At 41.2% G+C, this 16545-nt stretch overlaps 1 protein-coding gene across 4 annotated transcripts in view; it reads right to left on the bottom strand.

Annotated features, from left to right (window-relative positions):
* Dennd1b (DENN domain containing 1B) overlaps window positions 1-16545 on the bottom strand; it is a 176840-nt gene that overhangs the window by 157523 nt on the left and 2772 nt on the right. For all 4 annotated transcript variants that reach the window (XM_090341472.1, XM_090341469.1, XM_090341470.1 and 1 more), the window contains exon 2: window positions 15644-15708. In XM_090341472.1, coding sequence (XP_090197598.1) covers window positions 15644-15708 — 65 coding nt within the window. The remainder of the gene's footprint in view (window positions 1-15643; window positions 15709-16545) is intronic.

Genomic DNA, 16545 nt, shown 5'->3' with positions numbered 1-16545 from the left:
CTGTGGCTCATGTGGCAGAGTATTAGTCTTGAGCCAGAAAACTAGGGGACACCACCAGGTCCTGAATTCAAGACCGTGTGTGTATGTGTGTGTGTGTGTGTGAGAGAGAGAGAGAGAGAGAGAGAGACAGAGACAGAGACAGAGACAGAGACAGAGAGAGCTATACATAGTAGATATCTCAGTAATCCCTTGAAATGACCCTGTGCTCATCCTGAGCTGTGAATCTACCAGTGAGTCAGCATGGACATTGTTCAGCTAACCAGTCTTGGAAGTTACATCTCCAGTCCCAGCTACTCCAAAGAAAAGATCCAGGAAGATCCTTAGGCCTGGACAGGCTGGGAACAGGGTAGCAAAACTCTGTCTTGTGGTATCTTGGGATGACAACAAGAGGAAAGTAATACAACTTAGCAAAAGTATTTCAATAATTTTTAAGTTAAAATAAAGAGGAAAACACTCTATGCTTCAAGCAGGAAGTGAAACTAGCTCAAGCTGCAAATCTACATAAAGAAAGCCAGATACAGGACCGGAAGCATGGTCTAGTGGTAGAGTGCTCATCTAGCATACACAAAGCCCTGGGTTCAATTCTCTGTACCATAGACACAGAAAAAGCTGGAAGTGGTGCTGTGGCTCAGGTGGCAAAGTGCTAACTTGAGCAAAAAGTATCCAAGGACAGTGCCCAGACCCTGAGTTCAAGCACCAGGACTGGCAAAAAAAAAAAAAAAAAAAAAAAGAATGCCAGATGTACATAAATACAGGACTTCTTTTTCTTGTCATCACTTTTTAAAATTAACTTATCATTTAAACATGAAATCATTTATTGAGAAGTATAACTCATGCACAAAAAAAGTTCAAGGCCACGGGCCAGGAGTTTGGCCTAGTGGTTAAAGTGCTTGCCTAGCATACACGCAGACCCGGGTTTGATTCCTTGGTACCACATACAAAGAAAAAAGCCGGAAGTGGTGCTGAGGCTCAAGTGGTAGAGCTCTAGCCTTGAGAAAGCCCAAGGACAGTGCTCAAGCCCTGAGCTCAAGCCCAGGACTGGCACAAAAAAAAAAAAAAAAAAGTTTAAGGCCAGGAGTTTGGCCTAGTGGTAGAGTGCTTGCCTAGCATGCACAAAGACCCAGGTTCAATTCCTTGGTACCACATACATAGAAAAACCCAGAAGTGGTTCTGTGGCTCAAGTGGTAGAGCTCTAGCCTTGAGAAAGCCCAAGGACAGTGTTTTGGCCCTGACCTCAAGCTCAGGACTGGCAAAAAACATAAAACAAAACAAAAAGCGTTAAATGTATGAGAGCTATTAATAGGGCCAAAGAAGAAAAGAAGCACATCCAAGTTTACTGTTGCAAGTTCTTGTATTTAGAGTGGTATGATTTTAATTTGTGGCAGATACTATCATTCATGATTTATAATACATTTTCAAGTTACTAAAAACAAAACTAAAAGAAGAGCAAAATACTTCTAAATATCCACAAATCTAGCGGGGCATCAAAGGTTGATGTCTGTAATCTTAGCTACTCAGAAGTCTGAGATGTAGAGTATTATGGTTCAAAGCCAGCCTGAGCGTAAAATTCTCAATCTCTAATTAACCAGAAAAAAATAAATAAGAGAGCCAAAGTGGACAACTGGCACAAGTAGGAGAACACCAGCTGTGAGGAAAAAAGGCAAGGAAGTGCTAAACCCTGAGTTCAAGTCTTCCAGCCTCAATATCAACACACACATTCATAACACACACACGCGCACGCACGCACACACATGCATACACATATGCAGACACATGTACACAAATCCATTAATATAGAAAAAGGTAAGAAAAAAGAAAAACTACTACAACTGAAAAATAATGCCACGAAATGGTGGATTTAAAGCTAGCATCAACATCTGTCCTGAAGGTCTATGAGATATTCTAAAAGCAGTGATTCTGAGACTAGGTCTAGCAGCAAAACTCAAATGTGTAAATAGATAGTCATAGAACTAAATAGTTCAGGGATACATAACTTAAAAACAAAAATGGAGCAGAGCATGGTGGCTCTAGCTAGTCAGGAGGTTGAGAGCTGAGGATTACGGCTCAGGGGTAGGCCATAGCCTTGAGCTGCAGACAGCTCCCAGGCCCAGAGTTCAAGCCCCAGGACCCAAACAAAAAAACAAACAAAAAAAAACGAAGCTAGGAAGCTAGGTGTGTGGTTCACATCTGCAATCCTAGCTACTCAAAAGGCTGAGAACTGAGGGTCATGGTTCAAAGCCAGCCGAGGCACTAAAGTCCATGAGACTCATCTCCAGTTAACCACCAGAAAACCAGAAGTGGCACTGTGGCTCAAGGTGTAGCGTGGTAGCATTGAGCTGAAGAGCTCAGGGACAGCATCCAGGCCCAAAGTTCAAGACACAAGACCAAAAAAGGAATTTCATGCAAACACTAATCATGAGAAAGGGGGAATCACTCAAATCAGGTAAGTGAACAAAGACAACTACTATGTCTCGAAACAGAAAGAAGCACTTCACATTTAAAGAGCTACTTCATACCGATCACAAATGTGCCTGGATAAAAGTCCTTCCAAGTTTATGAAGCAAAAACTGACAAATCTAAAAAGTGAAGTTACAATCCTATATAAAGATTTTAGCAGTAGCTAAAATAATAGCTCAGTATCTGAAATAGACCCCAAGATATTCCTAAACACATTAAAAGATTTGAAGAACACTCTCCATTGAATTTATCTAACTGGCAATTATACAATACATCCCAACAACTACAGAAAATAAACTCTACCTAAGTGCATAATGACTCTTCCTTGAGACAGTCCATATCATGGACCAATCATTTTTTTTAATTAATCCTAGCTATTCAGGAGGCTGAGTTCTGAAGATCCTGATTAGAAGCCAGCCTAGGCAGAAAAGTCCATGAGACTCTTGTCTCCAATTAACAAGGAAAAACAAAAAAGCCAGATTGGCTCTGTGGCTCAAGTGGTTAAGCAAGGTTATCTCTGCCATGTAGCTTCCCTGCCAACTGACAGAAGAAAGTAGGCACTGAGAGATTATACAAAGGCCTGCTGGAAATGTGGGGGTAAATGGACTCAATAGAAGAAAACAAAGAGACAAGATGCAAGGGAGCAATATTAAGAAGTCTAAACAGAATCAGTAGTCTTAGCCTCCTCTGGGCACAGTCATGCCTATTTAATCATACTTTAGGAATTAATGATGGCTCTTTTAATAAAAAGAATACACTGTGCTCACAAAAGCAGAAGAGAGCTGGCATTACTAAAAAGTTAAATACAGAAGATGATGCAAGCCATTTTATCAAGTGACCTTAATGCACTGGGGAGAGAGAAAAAGAAACATGAAGAATTATGCCAGCTATTTACATTTTTTGAGTGTGTACGCATTCGGAAAATAAAAGGAAAAAAATTTAAAATACTGTTTTAAAATAGCATGTTCTCAATAAATATTGAGGAATATCTTTCTAGATGATAAACTGGCTTAGCTATTATAACTTCTATGTAGTTTTTAGTGTTAGTTACCACTTTTGTGCAGTTTTTAGTTTTTCTACATTTTCTCTATTAGAAATGCGACACGGATATGTCATTAGGTGTATACTGTCCAGTGAAGGAAGATACAGAAAGATCTGCAGCTCAAACTGATTTTGAACCCAAATGTTTCCTAATTACATACTAATCTAATACTACTATTAATACAATCAATGAAGTACTATTAATGAAATAATAGTCTCAAAGTATAATTGAGGCCATAATGAAAAGAAATGATGTAAGAGACAAGCAAAGGAATAGTTTCTACTCATCATTGCCAACTTAAATATCCTCACATTCCAGATTTTACAGTACTAACAACAAATGAGGGGAGAGCACACGAGATTGTAGGTGTGTTAAAGCATTATTTATCTCAGAGTTAAAGAAGTAGGAAGCTCAGCCAGCTCATTACCTACACGGAGTCCAGAAGAAGGGAGAGCTGCAGAGGAAGGCTCTGCAGTAGCTCTGGATGGAGTCCCTGATTTAACACTGCGGAAGTTCAGGAATAAGGGTGATGAAGACACTAACGTATTTTGCTCTAATGAGTAAGGTTCACTTTGAAAACGACATGTGGCGAGACTGAAACAGAAGACACCTAAAGATATGGGAGTCCTCTTAAAGGGGCCAGGAAAGACTTAAAAGTTACAATGAAGTGTCCCCCTCCATCCCTTCCTCCCTCCCTCCCTCTTCTTCCTCTTTTCCTCCTTCCCTCCTTTCCCTCCCTTCTTTGTTTTCCTTCCTACTTCCCCCACACACTCTCCTTCTTTCTTCCCTCCTTCCCTCTCTCCTTTCAGTCTGTGCTCACCACCATGGGAACAGGAGAACTTCACCACAGACTTGGGGCTTGCTGTTGAAGTGATTATTCCTATTTTCACTCAGCTAACCACAACACAGGTTAAAAGCCAAATAAAAGTGTGTGTGTATAGTTCTTAATGGTGCAATTCACAAAATACCTCCATATAATTATATATAGACTCACAAAGATTCTTGGAATAAAGCCGGGCACAGTGGCTTACGCCTGTAATCCTAGCTACCCAAGAGGGTGAGATCTGAGAATCACGGTTCAAAGCTAGCCTGGGCACTAAAGAACATGAGACTCTTAACTCCTAGAAAACAGGAAGTGGGGCTGTGGCTCCAGGGGTAGGACAGTAGCCTTTGAGCTGAAGAGCTCAGGGACAGTGCCCAGGCCCAGAGCCCAGGCCCAGAGTACAAACCCCCATGACCCAAAAAAATATTCTTGGAGTAGGCTGTTCAACAGTCTAACAAACACGAAAAGTAAAATGAATACAACTCAGCCACTGTGGCCAGAGCCACTTGTCCAGTACACACAGTGAAGTCAAGTCTACAAGCATGCCTCAGCTCTTGCCTTGACACTCAATCACCAGACCAACAGCTTATCTACCAAACAATTCTGGATTTTAGGCTTTGTTTAACCTACTGCATCCAAGCCAGATGCTTGCATTTAGCTCAGAAAAGAGACTCAATTTCTCTCACTCTATCAAAGGGCAAGTATGAGTTTGCTTAGAGGATGCAGCTATGTGTCATACTCTACTAACTGTCCTCAAAGGACAGACTAATAGCAGAACCGGAAAGAGCACCACTTTTTCCAAACGAAAGACAGCATTTCAAGGTAAAATGTTAAACTAAACAAGTGAAAACTGAAATGACAAATATGGACTGTCTAATGAATGGGAAAATAAATATGAAATGCACTAAAAGGCAAAAATGAGACGTAGCACCCCTGACACAGTGAAGGCCCTGTCCCACTTTCATAGGTGGGACCCAGGGATCACTATGGCCCCAGGGCCAGGCTGCAGGGGGTAAAACCCACAGATAGAAGACTCTCCCTCTGGCCGGTAAGATGTGTGCTTCCAGATGAAAGAGGGCTGTGCAGAGGAAGCCATTTTCAGCTAGCAGTGCCCCGTGTTGCTAGGTTCAAACCTAGCTTGCACATGAACTTTCAGCTTCAAGTATTGGCAAGTCCCTTAATAGCAACACAGAAGTAATAACTGTATTTTGACCAAATCAGAGTTAACTGTACCTTTAAAAAAAATCAATTCTAGGGGCCAGGAATTTGGCCTAGTGGTAGAGTGCTTGCCTAACATGCACGAAGACCCAGGTTCGATTCCTCGGTACCACATATGTAGCAAAAAGCCAGAAATGGTGCTGTGGCTCAAGTGGTAGAGCCCTAGCCTTGAGAAAATCCAGGGACAGTGCTCAGGCCCTGAGCCCAAGCCCAGGACTGGCAAAAAAAAAAAAAATCAATTCTAATCCCATTATGTTTCAAAGGAAATTTAAATTACTCATGTTTAACCTATTGTATATTAAATGCAATGTAAATTACACACCTTTAAGAAATAAGTCACCCTATAAATGCAAACTGTAGGATATCCTAAATATAATCTAATCATACTCTGAGAAGTTAAAAGACTATGTATTACGGGGTGGGGGGAGGAAAATGGGGACCAAAAACATGAGAAAGGGTGTCAATGTTTGGGAAGTAATGCACTTTCCATCTGGTTAATATAATGTAACTCTTCTATTAATTACAATAAAAAATAAAAAGACTATGTATTAGTGTTCACTGATTTCCAATGTCATGAATACTGTGCTCATGACATTGGGTTTTTTGTTTTGTTTTGCTTTGTTTGTGTTTTTTTCCAGTCCTGGGCTTGCCCTCAAGAGCCTGGGCACTGTGCTTGGGCTTTCTCAAGGCTAGTGCGCTACCACTTGAGCCGTAGCTCCCCTTCCAGCCTTTTCTAAATATGTGGCACTGAGGAAGCAAAACCCAGCTCTTCATGCATGGTAGGCAAGCACTCTACCACTAGGCCTGCTTCCAGCCTGGATGACATTGGTTTTTATTTCATTTTGTTTCATTTTTGTCCCAGTACTGGGGTTTGAACTCAGGATCTAGCAATTGTCCCTTAGTGTTTTCAAAGCTGGCACTCAAGCTTGGCTGGCATTAAGTCATATTCCTCTCCAATTGCAGCTTCCTGAGTAGCTAAGATTACAGATGTGACCACTGGGGTTTGGCTTGCCCGTAACTCTGGATGTATCATAAGCGAGAGAGTGGCAGTAATTCATTTAAGAATTAAGGTTAAAAAAGTTTAATATTCCCTGACCAGTCAGCATGATTCTCGATGCTAGGCACGGGATAAAACTGTTTAACTTCCAAAAAAAAAAGTTGAATATTACATTCCCATTCCATATACAACTATAAGCAATATGGCTATTGCTAATTTGAATGATAATCACCAAAAATGTATATTCTAGCAGATTAAAGTGAAATACAAGTAAATGGATTTAATGAGTAGGTCCTAAGGAATTTTGAACTTCTGTTCCTGACTCAAAGGCCATGTTTAGGAAAATTATATATGTTAATCATTATACTCAGGATTCAATTATCTCACCATCTATTAAGTTAAAAGGAGATAATTCATAAATCCAATCTTCCCATTGGAACTCGATGTTAATATTTCTACTTCTTTTTTTTTTTTTTTTGCCAGTCCTGGGCTTGAACTCAGGGCCTGAGCATTGTCCTTGGACTTTCTCAAGGCTAGAGCTCTTCCACTTGAGCCTTAGCACCACTTCTGGCTGTTTTTTTTTTTTTTCTATGTATGTGGTACCGAGGAATCGAACCCGGGTCCTCGTGCATGCTAGGCAAGCACTTTAACCACTAGGCCAAACTCCCAGCCCCAATATTTCTACTTCTTAGGGTAAGCATTCTACGTTACTACAGTCGTCACTAAAAACTTGAAAGCTATAATTTTTGTGCAGAACCATTGTCAGCTTACTACTTCCTCTTTAACATGTCTAAACTTGTACCAATGAACAGGAATGACAAACACCCTGATGAAATTATACCTCCCTTCTCACCATCATCATGATACAGGCCTTTGTCACCACCATCACACATTACAGAAAAACTAAGGCTTCAAAATTTAGTTCTCATTGAATTAAGATTAAATACTGTTGAGAATATCTTACCGTTTATATTTAGAGTGTGATTTAGCTCTTAAAGATGTATAATTTATATTATATTTTTAAACAAAAAATGAAAAATATATTTTTAAAGCCAAATAAATTAACCTCATAAACTGCTTATAATTATTACATGGAAAATGCTATTCTACGTTATCTAGCAGAAAAATGGCTTAGAGCTTGAGAAAAAAAAATCCTAAATAATCATAATACTTCCTCTTCTAAACATCTCCAAATACTAGACTTTGAGGAAAAAGTATTTAAACTCCTTTCTATAACAATTCCAGGCAAACTGTTAAGGTCAACAATACTCATACTTTATAGACCCTTAGGATATACAGAATTCTAGTGGGTCAGATGACATCTCAATTTACCAGATTTCTAGTATTTTCAGCATAGATTTTTAAGTTAATCTGAAACAATCTCATCAAAATAATGAAGTCTTCTACATTGCACAACTAGTCAGGTAAGAAAGTTTTAAGAGCACTTGATATTAATCAGTCATAAATGTAAATACCAAACACACCTTAATACTGGTGCATTTTTGGTACCAAAGCAAGATAGAATTACTTTCAAATGCCTAATTTTAGGGTGCTTACACATCTACAGAAGATCAGCCGGTGGACTGAACTGATTGAAGAGATAAATAAGACGGAACTGGAAGGGGGAAGCCTCTATCTCATCTGTACCAGGGCTACCTACCAAGTTACAGTTTGTGGTTTAGCAACAGTTTTAAAGAGTTGTTTGAAATAAAGCACCCATTTTTCGTGATGGTGCAAAGCTACAGCCTTTCTGCATTAAAAGTAGTTTAGACATTTAAAGAATTCTTCAACAGGTCCTGGGAAAACAGCACAATCTTCCAGTTCTACTCTTGGGTTCACAAATATGACTTAACAAATAATCACTGAGCAATGGGGGGTGGGGAGAAGGGAGAAGAGTGGAAGAGGAAAGACAGAGTGGAGGAGGGAAGATGGAGGAGGGAAATATGGGGGGGGGGGAAGGGAGAGGAAAAGAAAGAAGGTATGAAGTCTTAATTCAGTTTCTTTTCAATTTACCAATCCAGATCTTTTTCTTTCTTTTGCTCCTTTGTTGCTCAGGTGGGGATGAAACCTTTGGGAATGAAAACTGGGGTTGAGCTTATTTCTACCACAGAGCTATACCCCAGTACCTCACTCTATCTTGTTAATTAATGTGCCTTTACTGAGTTTTCTTTAAGATTCAAATGCTTCCTGGAAGGCTTCCTATCAGTGGTTCACAACTCGTTAGGCATATATCAGACACTGGAAATATCACCCACTTAGAGAGGCAGTTATTTGGAGAGTGAGAGGTAATTCTAAAATCTGTGTCTGGGGTACATCTAGCCTTCACCCCACTACCCAATATCAGCAGATAACAGCTTGAGGGGGGGAGGGGATCGGCTGCTGGAACTGGAGAAGGAAGCAAGCAAATTAGCCTCTAAGCAGACATCGTAGGTGCTATGGTGCTGTATATAAAAATTCTGAAGCCGGGTGTTGGTGGCTCATACCTGCAATCCTAGCTACTCTAGGAGGCTGCAATCCAGAAGTGGAGCTGTGTCTCTAGTAGTAGAGCCCTAGCCTTAGGCAAAAGAAGCTCAGGGTCTCCAAATTCTTTCATGTCACCATTCTACGCGATTCAGCAGGTACCCGCACAAGGTTAGTGAATAGCTATTCACAACTCTTCCCAATCTGAGGAAAAAGCATTTCAAATGAAGAAAGAAAAAGTTTTGTCGGGCACTTTGGCTCACATCTGTAATCCTAGCTACTCAGGAGACAGAGATCTAAGGATCGCAGTTCAAAGCCAGCTGGGGCACTAAAGAATTTGAGACTCTTATCTCTAATTAATCACTAAAAAAAAAAATGGGAAGTGGGGCTGTGGCTCAAGGGGTAGGGCAATAGCCCAGAGCCGAAGAGCTTAGAGACAAACTCCCAGGCAAAGGGGTAGGGTGGTAGTCTTGCACTGAAGGGCTCAGAGACAGCGCCCAGGCCCAGAGTTCAAGCCCATGACCCACCAAAAAAAAACAAACAAACAAACAAGAAAAAGTCTTGCCAGGTGCTGATGGCTCAGGCCTGTAAATCCTCATTATTCACGAGGCTGAGATCTGAGGATGGAGGTTTGAAGCTAGCACAGTCAGACAAGTCTGGGAGACTCTTCAACTAGCTAGAAGAATACTGGAAGTGGAAGTGTAGCTCGAGTGCTAGAGTGTCAGCGTTGAGCTATACGTGGAGTGAGAGCCGAGAGCTGGGAGCTCAAACCCCAGTACCAGCAAACCTACATGCACAATATACATACACACATATATACATATATATGTATCGACTAGCAATTCTTTTTTTTTTTTTTTTTTTGCCAGTCCTGGGCTTGAGCTCAGGGCCTGAGCACTGTCCTTGGACTTTCTCAAGGCTAGAGCTCTACCACTTGAGCCTTAGCACCACTTCCGGCTTTTTTCTATGTATGTGGTACCGAGGAATCGAACCCGGGTCTTCATGCATGCTAGGCAAGCACTTTAACCACTAGGCCAAACTCCCAGGCCCCCTCGACTAGCAATTCTTAATCACTTCTACAAGCAGCTCTCTGAATTTAGTCAATGCTTGCTTGCTCAGAGCCTAGAATTACGCTATATCTAATTTCTTTTTTACTCTGTAAATATTCATTAAATATTATGGGAGGTATTTTCTTAAGTATAAGAAATAATGTGGCCCAGGAGGAACTTACTTCAAAAGCAGGCCAAAAATACATTTAGTCAGTCTCTTTAAATGACTATACATGACTAAGTCAGACACATTTATAGGAATATTTATTTTAGGGCCGGGAGTTTGACCTAGTGGTAGAGTGCTTGCCTAGCATGCACGAAGACTCAGGTTTGATTTCGGTGTCCCATGGACATAGAAAAAGCCAGAAGTGGTGCTATGGCTCAAGTGGTGCAGTGATGCTGTGGCTCTAGCTTTGAGAAAGCCCAGTACTCAGGCCCTGATTTCAAGCCCCAGGACTGGTAAAAAAAAGAAAAAAAAAAAGAATATTTATCCTAATAGTAATACTAAACACTTACTAAAATGCAAGCAAAATATTCAATTCTACTAAATTGTATCACCACAGAGGGAAAAAAAGTAAGTAGGTTGAGCAATGTCTTTTCATGCAGGGCATAGAGAATGCTCAGTTAGAATTATCTGATATAAGGTTCTGATGTTTTGTTTTCCTTTCACTTCTTTTTTTTTTTTTTGGCATAAACTCTGGGCCTTGGCACTGTCCCTGAACTTTTGGTGCTCAAGGCTAGTGCTCTACCATTTGAGCCATAGCTCTACTTCAGCCAACCACGACCCTCAGATCTCAGCCACCTGGGTTGCTAGGCTTACCAGGATGAAAAGAATGAAAGATTCTTAAGCTGTTCCTGTGAATTAGAGATTTAAAAACTGAATAATTTGGTAACAACTGAGAGGTGATGTCCAATGTGAGAGATGTGCAGCAAATGGAGTGTTTGTTCTTAAAATTATTCTATATAAAAAGAAGCAAAAGCAGGGAGGGAAGGGGGTACAAAAACATGAGAAAGGGTAGCAAAGTTCTACAAGTCATATACCCATTACCTGACAAATGCAACTGTACCCCCTCTATACATTACCCCGACAATAAAATAATACAATAAAAAAGAAGCAAATAAACAAGATTGCCTAAAAACATGTGTTTAAAACTGCTAACAAATAGAACTGTTAGAATGAAGATATATTAAATAGGCAAATATGAATCTTAGAAGAATGAAGATCTATACTCAGAAGGACAATATATTTTTTTATGTTCATTATTTTGGGGAAGCAGACTGCACTGTTGTTTTCAGAACTTGCCTGCACCACACACAGCTGACACGCTAACTTCCTCCTATTATAAAACATGCCACGCTGCACTCAGGTGGGGTCACTGGGCAATCAGAGGCAAAAGTACAGTGTGTCGACTCTGGAGCCTACCTTTGAACCCGTTTCTCCTCCCCTCTGGGTTTCAGTTTCTCCATGTACAAATGAGGGAAACCATCTCCTATCTCCTAAGGTTCCTGTGAGGTTTAAACAGCTAGTATTTTAAACATCCCCAGAATGACAGCCTGGCTCACCAACGCAGGCAAGAAAGGAAAACTCGAGTACTGAGACAGAAACAGTGGAGGAAGGCATCCTCCACTGAGGAAGGGATACTATTCATTTCCCAGAAGTCCTGCAGAAGTCTGTGAGGGAAGCAGGGGTGGTATGGTAGCAACACATTCTGTGGGTAGAACAGAAAAAAAGCCACCGCTATTGCCTCCCCACCATCCACCCTACCCACACACATGTCTGTCCGCTGCAAAGCAAGGAAGCCAGCAAAAAGCCACAAATGCCAATAGCTTGGAGAACTACCAGGAAGAACGCTGCGCTCCACAAGTTGGTCACTCTGTGTGTGACTAGGAAGTTGCCTTGTCAGAGATCTGCATTACTACCTCGGTCTGCTGGACTCCACCAGCGCCACTTCCACTCACAGGATAAGGAACACAACCAACCCCCTCCACAGCCATGTTTAAATTAAATGGGCTGTGTTCAGAAATATGAATGCAATGCCTTTGAACAAAGTCCAAACAGTGACTGGCCAGATGCAAGATGACCTTACCAGAGCGAAGCTAAGTCAAGCCACGTTTAGCAGCTATCTCCATTCCAAGCGAGTAATTAAAGCAGTTAATACCAACTTGTTGCTAAACATACTTAAAAGGGTTATTTGAGATAAATGGTAGAATCGAAAACTCTATTAGAAAATGACAGAAAAGGGGCCGGGAGTTTGGCCTAGTGGTTAAAGTGCTTGCCTAGCATGCATGAAGACCCGGGTTCGATTCCTCGGTACCACATACATAGAAAAAAGCCGGAAGTGGTGCTGAGGCTCAAGTGGTAGAGCTCTAGCCTTGAGAAAATCCAAGGACAGTGCTCAGGCCCTGAGCTCAAGCTCAGGACTGGCAAAAAAAAAAAAAAAAGAAAATGACAGAAAAAAGGCATGCCAAGTACTCTAACATGAAAATTAAAGATGAATCAATCTTAGTATAGACATGTGTGCCCTGAACATGTTTTCTATTTTCTCAAATGATCATCTAAACAGTCATAATACAGCAAATCTTTCAGAAGGAAGGCTTTGACTGATTTCCCAACATCTATTCCTTACCAGTTTTTCAGTAAGTCAATTGTCTTCCCACAACCCTTTCTTTTCTACCATGCCATGACTGCACTCAAAGGAACAGCCATGTGCGTGACAAGTCAGTCCACTGAAACCCAAGAAGAGGTTCGCAAGGAGTTTTTAGGAAAGAAAGTGCTTGGCTTGAAAAAGCTATGAAAAGCTAATTGGCCATCCCACATCATAAACTAGAAAGCAGATGACATAAGTAGTGTCACAAAGAATCCAGTCTCTCTTCCAGGCCACAGTTTCTGTAGATGGCAGAGTAGACGTTACAAAACTTACATCACTGGGGACTTATCTCTACCGTTCCTGTTATATGAACTACCAGTACTTAAACCAGTGTTATTTGTGTGTGCGTGTGTGTGTGTGTGCCAATAATAAGTCCTGACCACAAGTCTACTCTTGCTTGACTTTTTTAGCACAAGGCTCCTGGCCATATACCTCCACTTGCAGCTTTTTGCTGACTGTACAGAAGTGTCATAGGTGTATCTGCCTAAGCTGACTTCAGTCTAAGACCCTCAGCACTCAGCCTCCTGAGCAGCTCGGATGACAGACCACGAGCACCCAGCTTCAACTGGTTTTACATTGCAATCCGAAGCATCTTCATTTGATCTATTACTAAAAATTACTAAAAATTTACCCATGATCAAGTAAATGTTGATGAAAAATAACGCTGCTTTTGACATGTCTTATTGGAACAAATAGATTGCAGATATCTAAGTTGGGATATTCCAGGAAATTTTTAAATAATGTCTTATTTCCATTTCCGTATTTAGCAATAAAGGAAAAAGATGACAAAAATTATAGAAAAACCAAATTCCCAGGCGGAGGGAAATGGGGACAAAAACATGAGAAGGGGTATCAATGTGGGAGAAGTAACACATCTACTATCTAGTGAATATAACGGTAATCCCTCTAGACATTACCCCAACAATAAAAAAAAAATTCCCAATTTGACAAAAATGTTACTTTTATAGCCCTCTTAGTTACAGACCATTACATTTTAGGGTGTAAAACTTTTAACTTGTTAGACTCTATAATATTCATCTTGTTCCCGCAATTTAAATCACAAAGAGAGGTTAATATTTTTTTAACCTGGTTGATTCAACTTTGTAAAAAAAAAAAAAAAAACCTTTAGGGGCCGGGAGTTTGGCCTAGTGGTGCTTGCCTAGCATGCATGAAGACCCGGGTTCAATTCCTCAGTACCCCACATACATAGCAAAAAGCCAGAAGTGGCGCTGAGGCTCAAGTGGTAGAGCTCTAGCCTTGAGAAAGGCCAAGGACAGTGCTCAGGTCCTGCGCTCAAGCCCAGGACTGGAAAAAAAATTGCTGACAACAACAATGGCTTCACTGTAATCACTATTATTTATCCATTAATTATATTTCCAATTCTACCAGAATGGATAAACTGTTAATGACGATGTTTCTAGAACGTGGTGATTCACTGGGCACTGGAGTTTCCAGCCTGTCATCCTAGCTACTCCTAGCTGAGATCTGAGGGTTAGTCTAGAGCAAGGCAGGGCAGGAAAGTTCATGAAACTCTAATCTCCAATTCATTACCATAAAAAAAAAATGCCAGAATGGAGCTGTGGCTCAAGTCATAGATAGAAGCGCCAGCCCTGAGCAAAAAGTCCAGGCACAGTGTCCATGCTCTGAGTTCAAGCCCCAGGACTGGCACCAAACCAAGAAGAACTTTAAACACCATAGCAAAGAAAAAGACGAGAAAGTCATTAAGTAAGAGGTACCTCCAGAAATAACTAGCTCATGAAATTTAAAAAGGGCCAGAGAAGGCAGTAGAAAAGATCCACCGGGTCTTTTCAACTCTTTCATGAAGATCACTTTAGGATTTGAAAATGGTGCATTTAAAATTACAGAGCCAATAAATAAATAAAATTACAGAGCCTCCATATTTTCCAGAAGAATCTAGCTTGTTTTATAAACATAGCCCGTGAGCATTTCACTTGTGAATGGACTCCATAGGGTAGATCTATTCTGCAAAGAGAACCTCTGATGGGTTCAGGGAAGCTTGCGACTGGACAAATTTTACTACACATAGACAAAAGATGACCTCTTCAAGGGGAGATAACCGCCACTGAGCTGTGGCTCAAATAAGTCAGAAGCCCAGCAGGCTGAGCTGGTGGAGCGGGAAATGTGGGTGGACTTCCTCTCTGAAAGCTAGCCCAGCCCAGCTGCCATGACAACCCTGCTCCTCTATTTTAAGGTGTGCAGCTCCAAATTACTTCCGAGTTTGTCACCGCCAGCCAGTGTCTGGGGCTGAGTCTCCCGAGGCTCAGGATGGCCAAACAGTCCATACCCCACCTCACTGTGGAGATGTATCTCTGTAAAGTCACATGCTGGAGGCACTGTGAGGACACACCATGCAAGGACACGTTACAAATAAGGAGATGTCCCTTGCCCTTTCCTGCTCCCCATTCCCCCCCCCTCCCCGCCCCCGTCCCAGCACACACAAGACAAGAGGGGGAAGAGACTCCGGGTACTTCAGTAACCTGGTCTGCTCAGGAGCTTGCACAGCACTGATCGATGAGGGCCTATCAAGCAGTCATCCTACCGTTTACCACCCAGAAAGGTGCAGCTGAAAGGAATCCAGGGGAAGGACCATTGGGTTCCCATCTGTATTCCAAAAGGTTCCTTCCATCTAGCCAACAGACAGTGTACCACTGTTTAACAACTGGAGCTGGATTTTCAAATGCTAATACAAGACTATAAAAAGACACACCCCGTCTCTGTAATTAAAGATAATTTTATCAACAAAGCAAGAAATCCCAATTGCACAGATAATACTCAGGACTTCTACAACCTCAGGGCAAAGACCTGGCCTTCAAGACCAGTATCCAACTAGAGCTATCATTTTCCTGATGCAATCACAGCCCTCCAGTCCAAAGTATTAACTCTGGTTGACAGATTCAATTATTTCAAGAATAAAAAGAACACACATACCTTCATGTTCAGAGACAGGACATTTCACTTTCAATACCAAGTCAAAGGTCCTTTCTGGATTTTCCCTAAAATAGAAAGAACATAGTTGTATTTATTTCCTGTGAGAAAGAAACATCTCTATAATGCTTATACATAAACCTACATGGGGGGGGGGGCGGTGTTGAAGTGCAGAAGGATAAAGCATTCTAGGTAAGAGTCCTACCACTCTAATCTCCGGCTATACTTAAAAAAAAAAAAAAAGTCTAAAAATAACCCTGGGCTAGGATGGTGATTCAGACTTGTAATTCCAGCTACTCAAATCATGGGGATTTGAGTAGCCAGTTTGAGGCCAGCCAGGGTAAAAACTTAGCAAGAACCATAGTTCTCTGGTGGTTTAGGCCTGTAATCCTAGCTACTCAGGAAGCTGAGATCTGAGGATTGCGGTTCAAAACCAGCTAGGCAGGAAAGTCTGTGAGATTCTTACTCCAAAACTACACAAAAGTGGTGCTGTGGTTCAAGTGGGAGAGCGCTAGCCTTGATCAAAAGAAGCACGGGGATAGCATCCAGACCCTGAGTTCAAGGCTCAAACAGAGCACAAAATAAATAAAATAAATAATAAAAATATGAGTAAGAACCTATCTCCATCAGCAAGCCATGCATGGTGGTATAGGCCTGTGGTCCAGCTCCAGAGGAGGCGTGGATAAGGTTTGTGATCAGAGGTGAACCATGACCAAAGAATTCTACATGAAATAACTAACCCGGGCAAATTGGGCCAAAATGGGTACAGCATCTATCTAGCAAGCACTTAGAGGCTTTAAGTACTTAGAGGCTTCCAAAACATTAATGACAATAATAACAAAAATAATTATCTAAGCTTAATTTAAAAAAAAACACTGCCTTGATGTTATTTGGAGTTAATTAAA

Source organism: Megascapheus bottae, chromosome 10, assembly GCF_031878675.1.
Source record: "Megascapheus bottae isolate mThoBot1 chromosome 10, mThoBot2.hap1, whole genome shotgun sequence".
Taxonomy (NCBI): Eukaryota; Metazoa; Chordata; class Mammalia; order Rodentia; family Geomyidae; genus Megascapheus; species Megascapheus bottae.
This window is presented reverse-complemented; position numbering and strand designations above follow the sequence as displayed.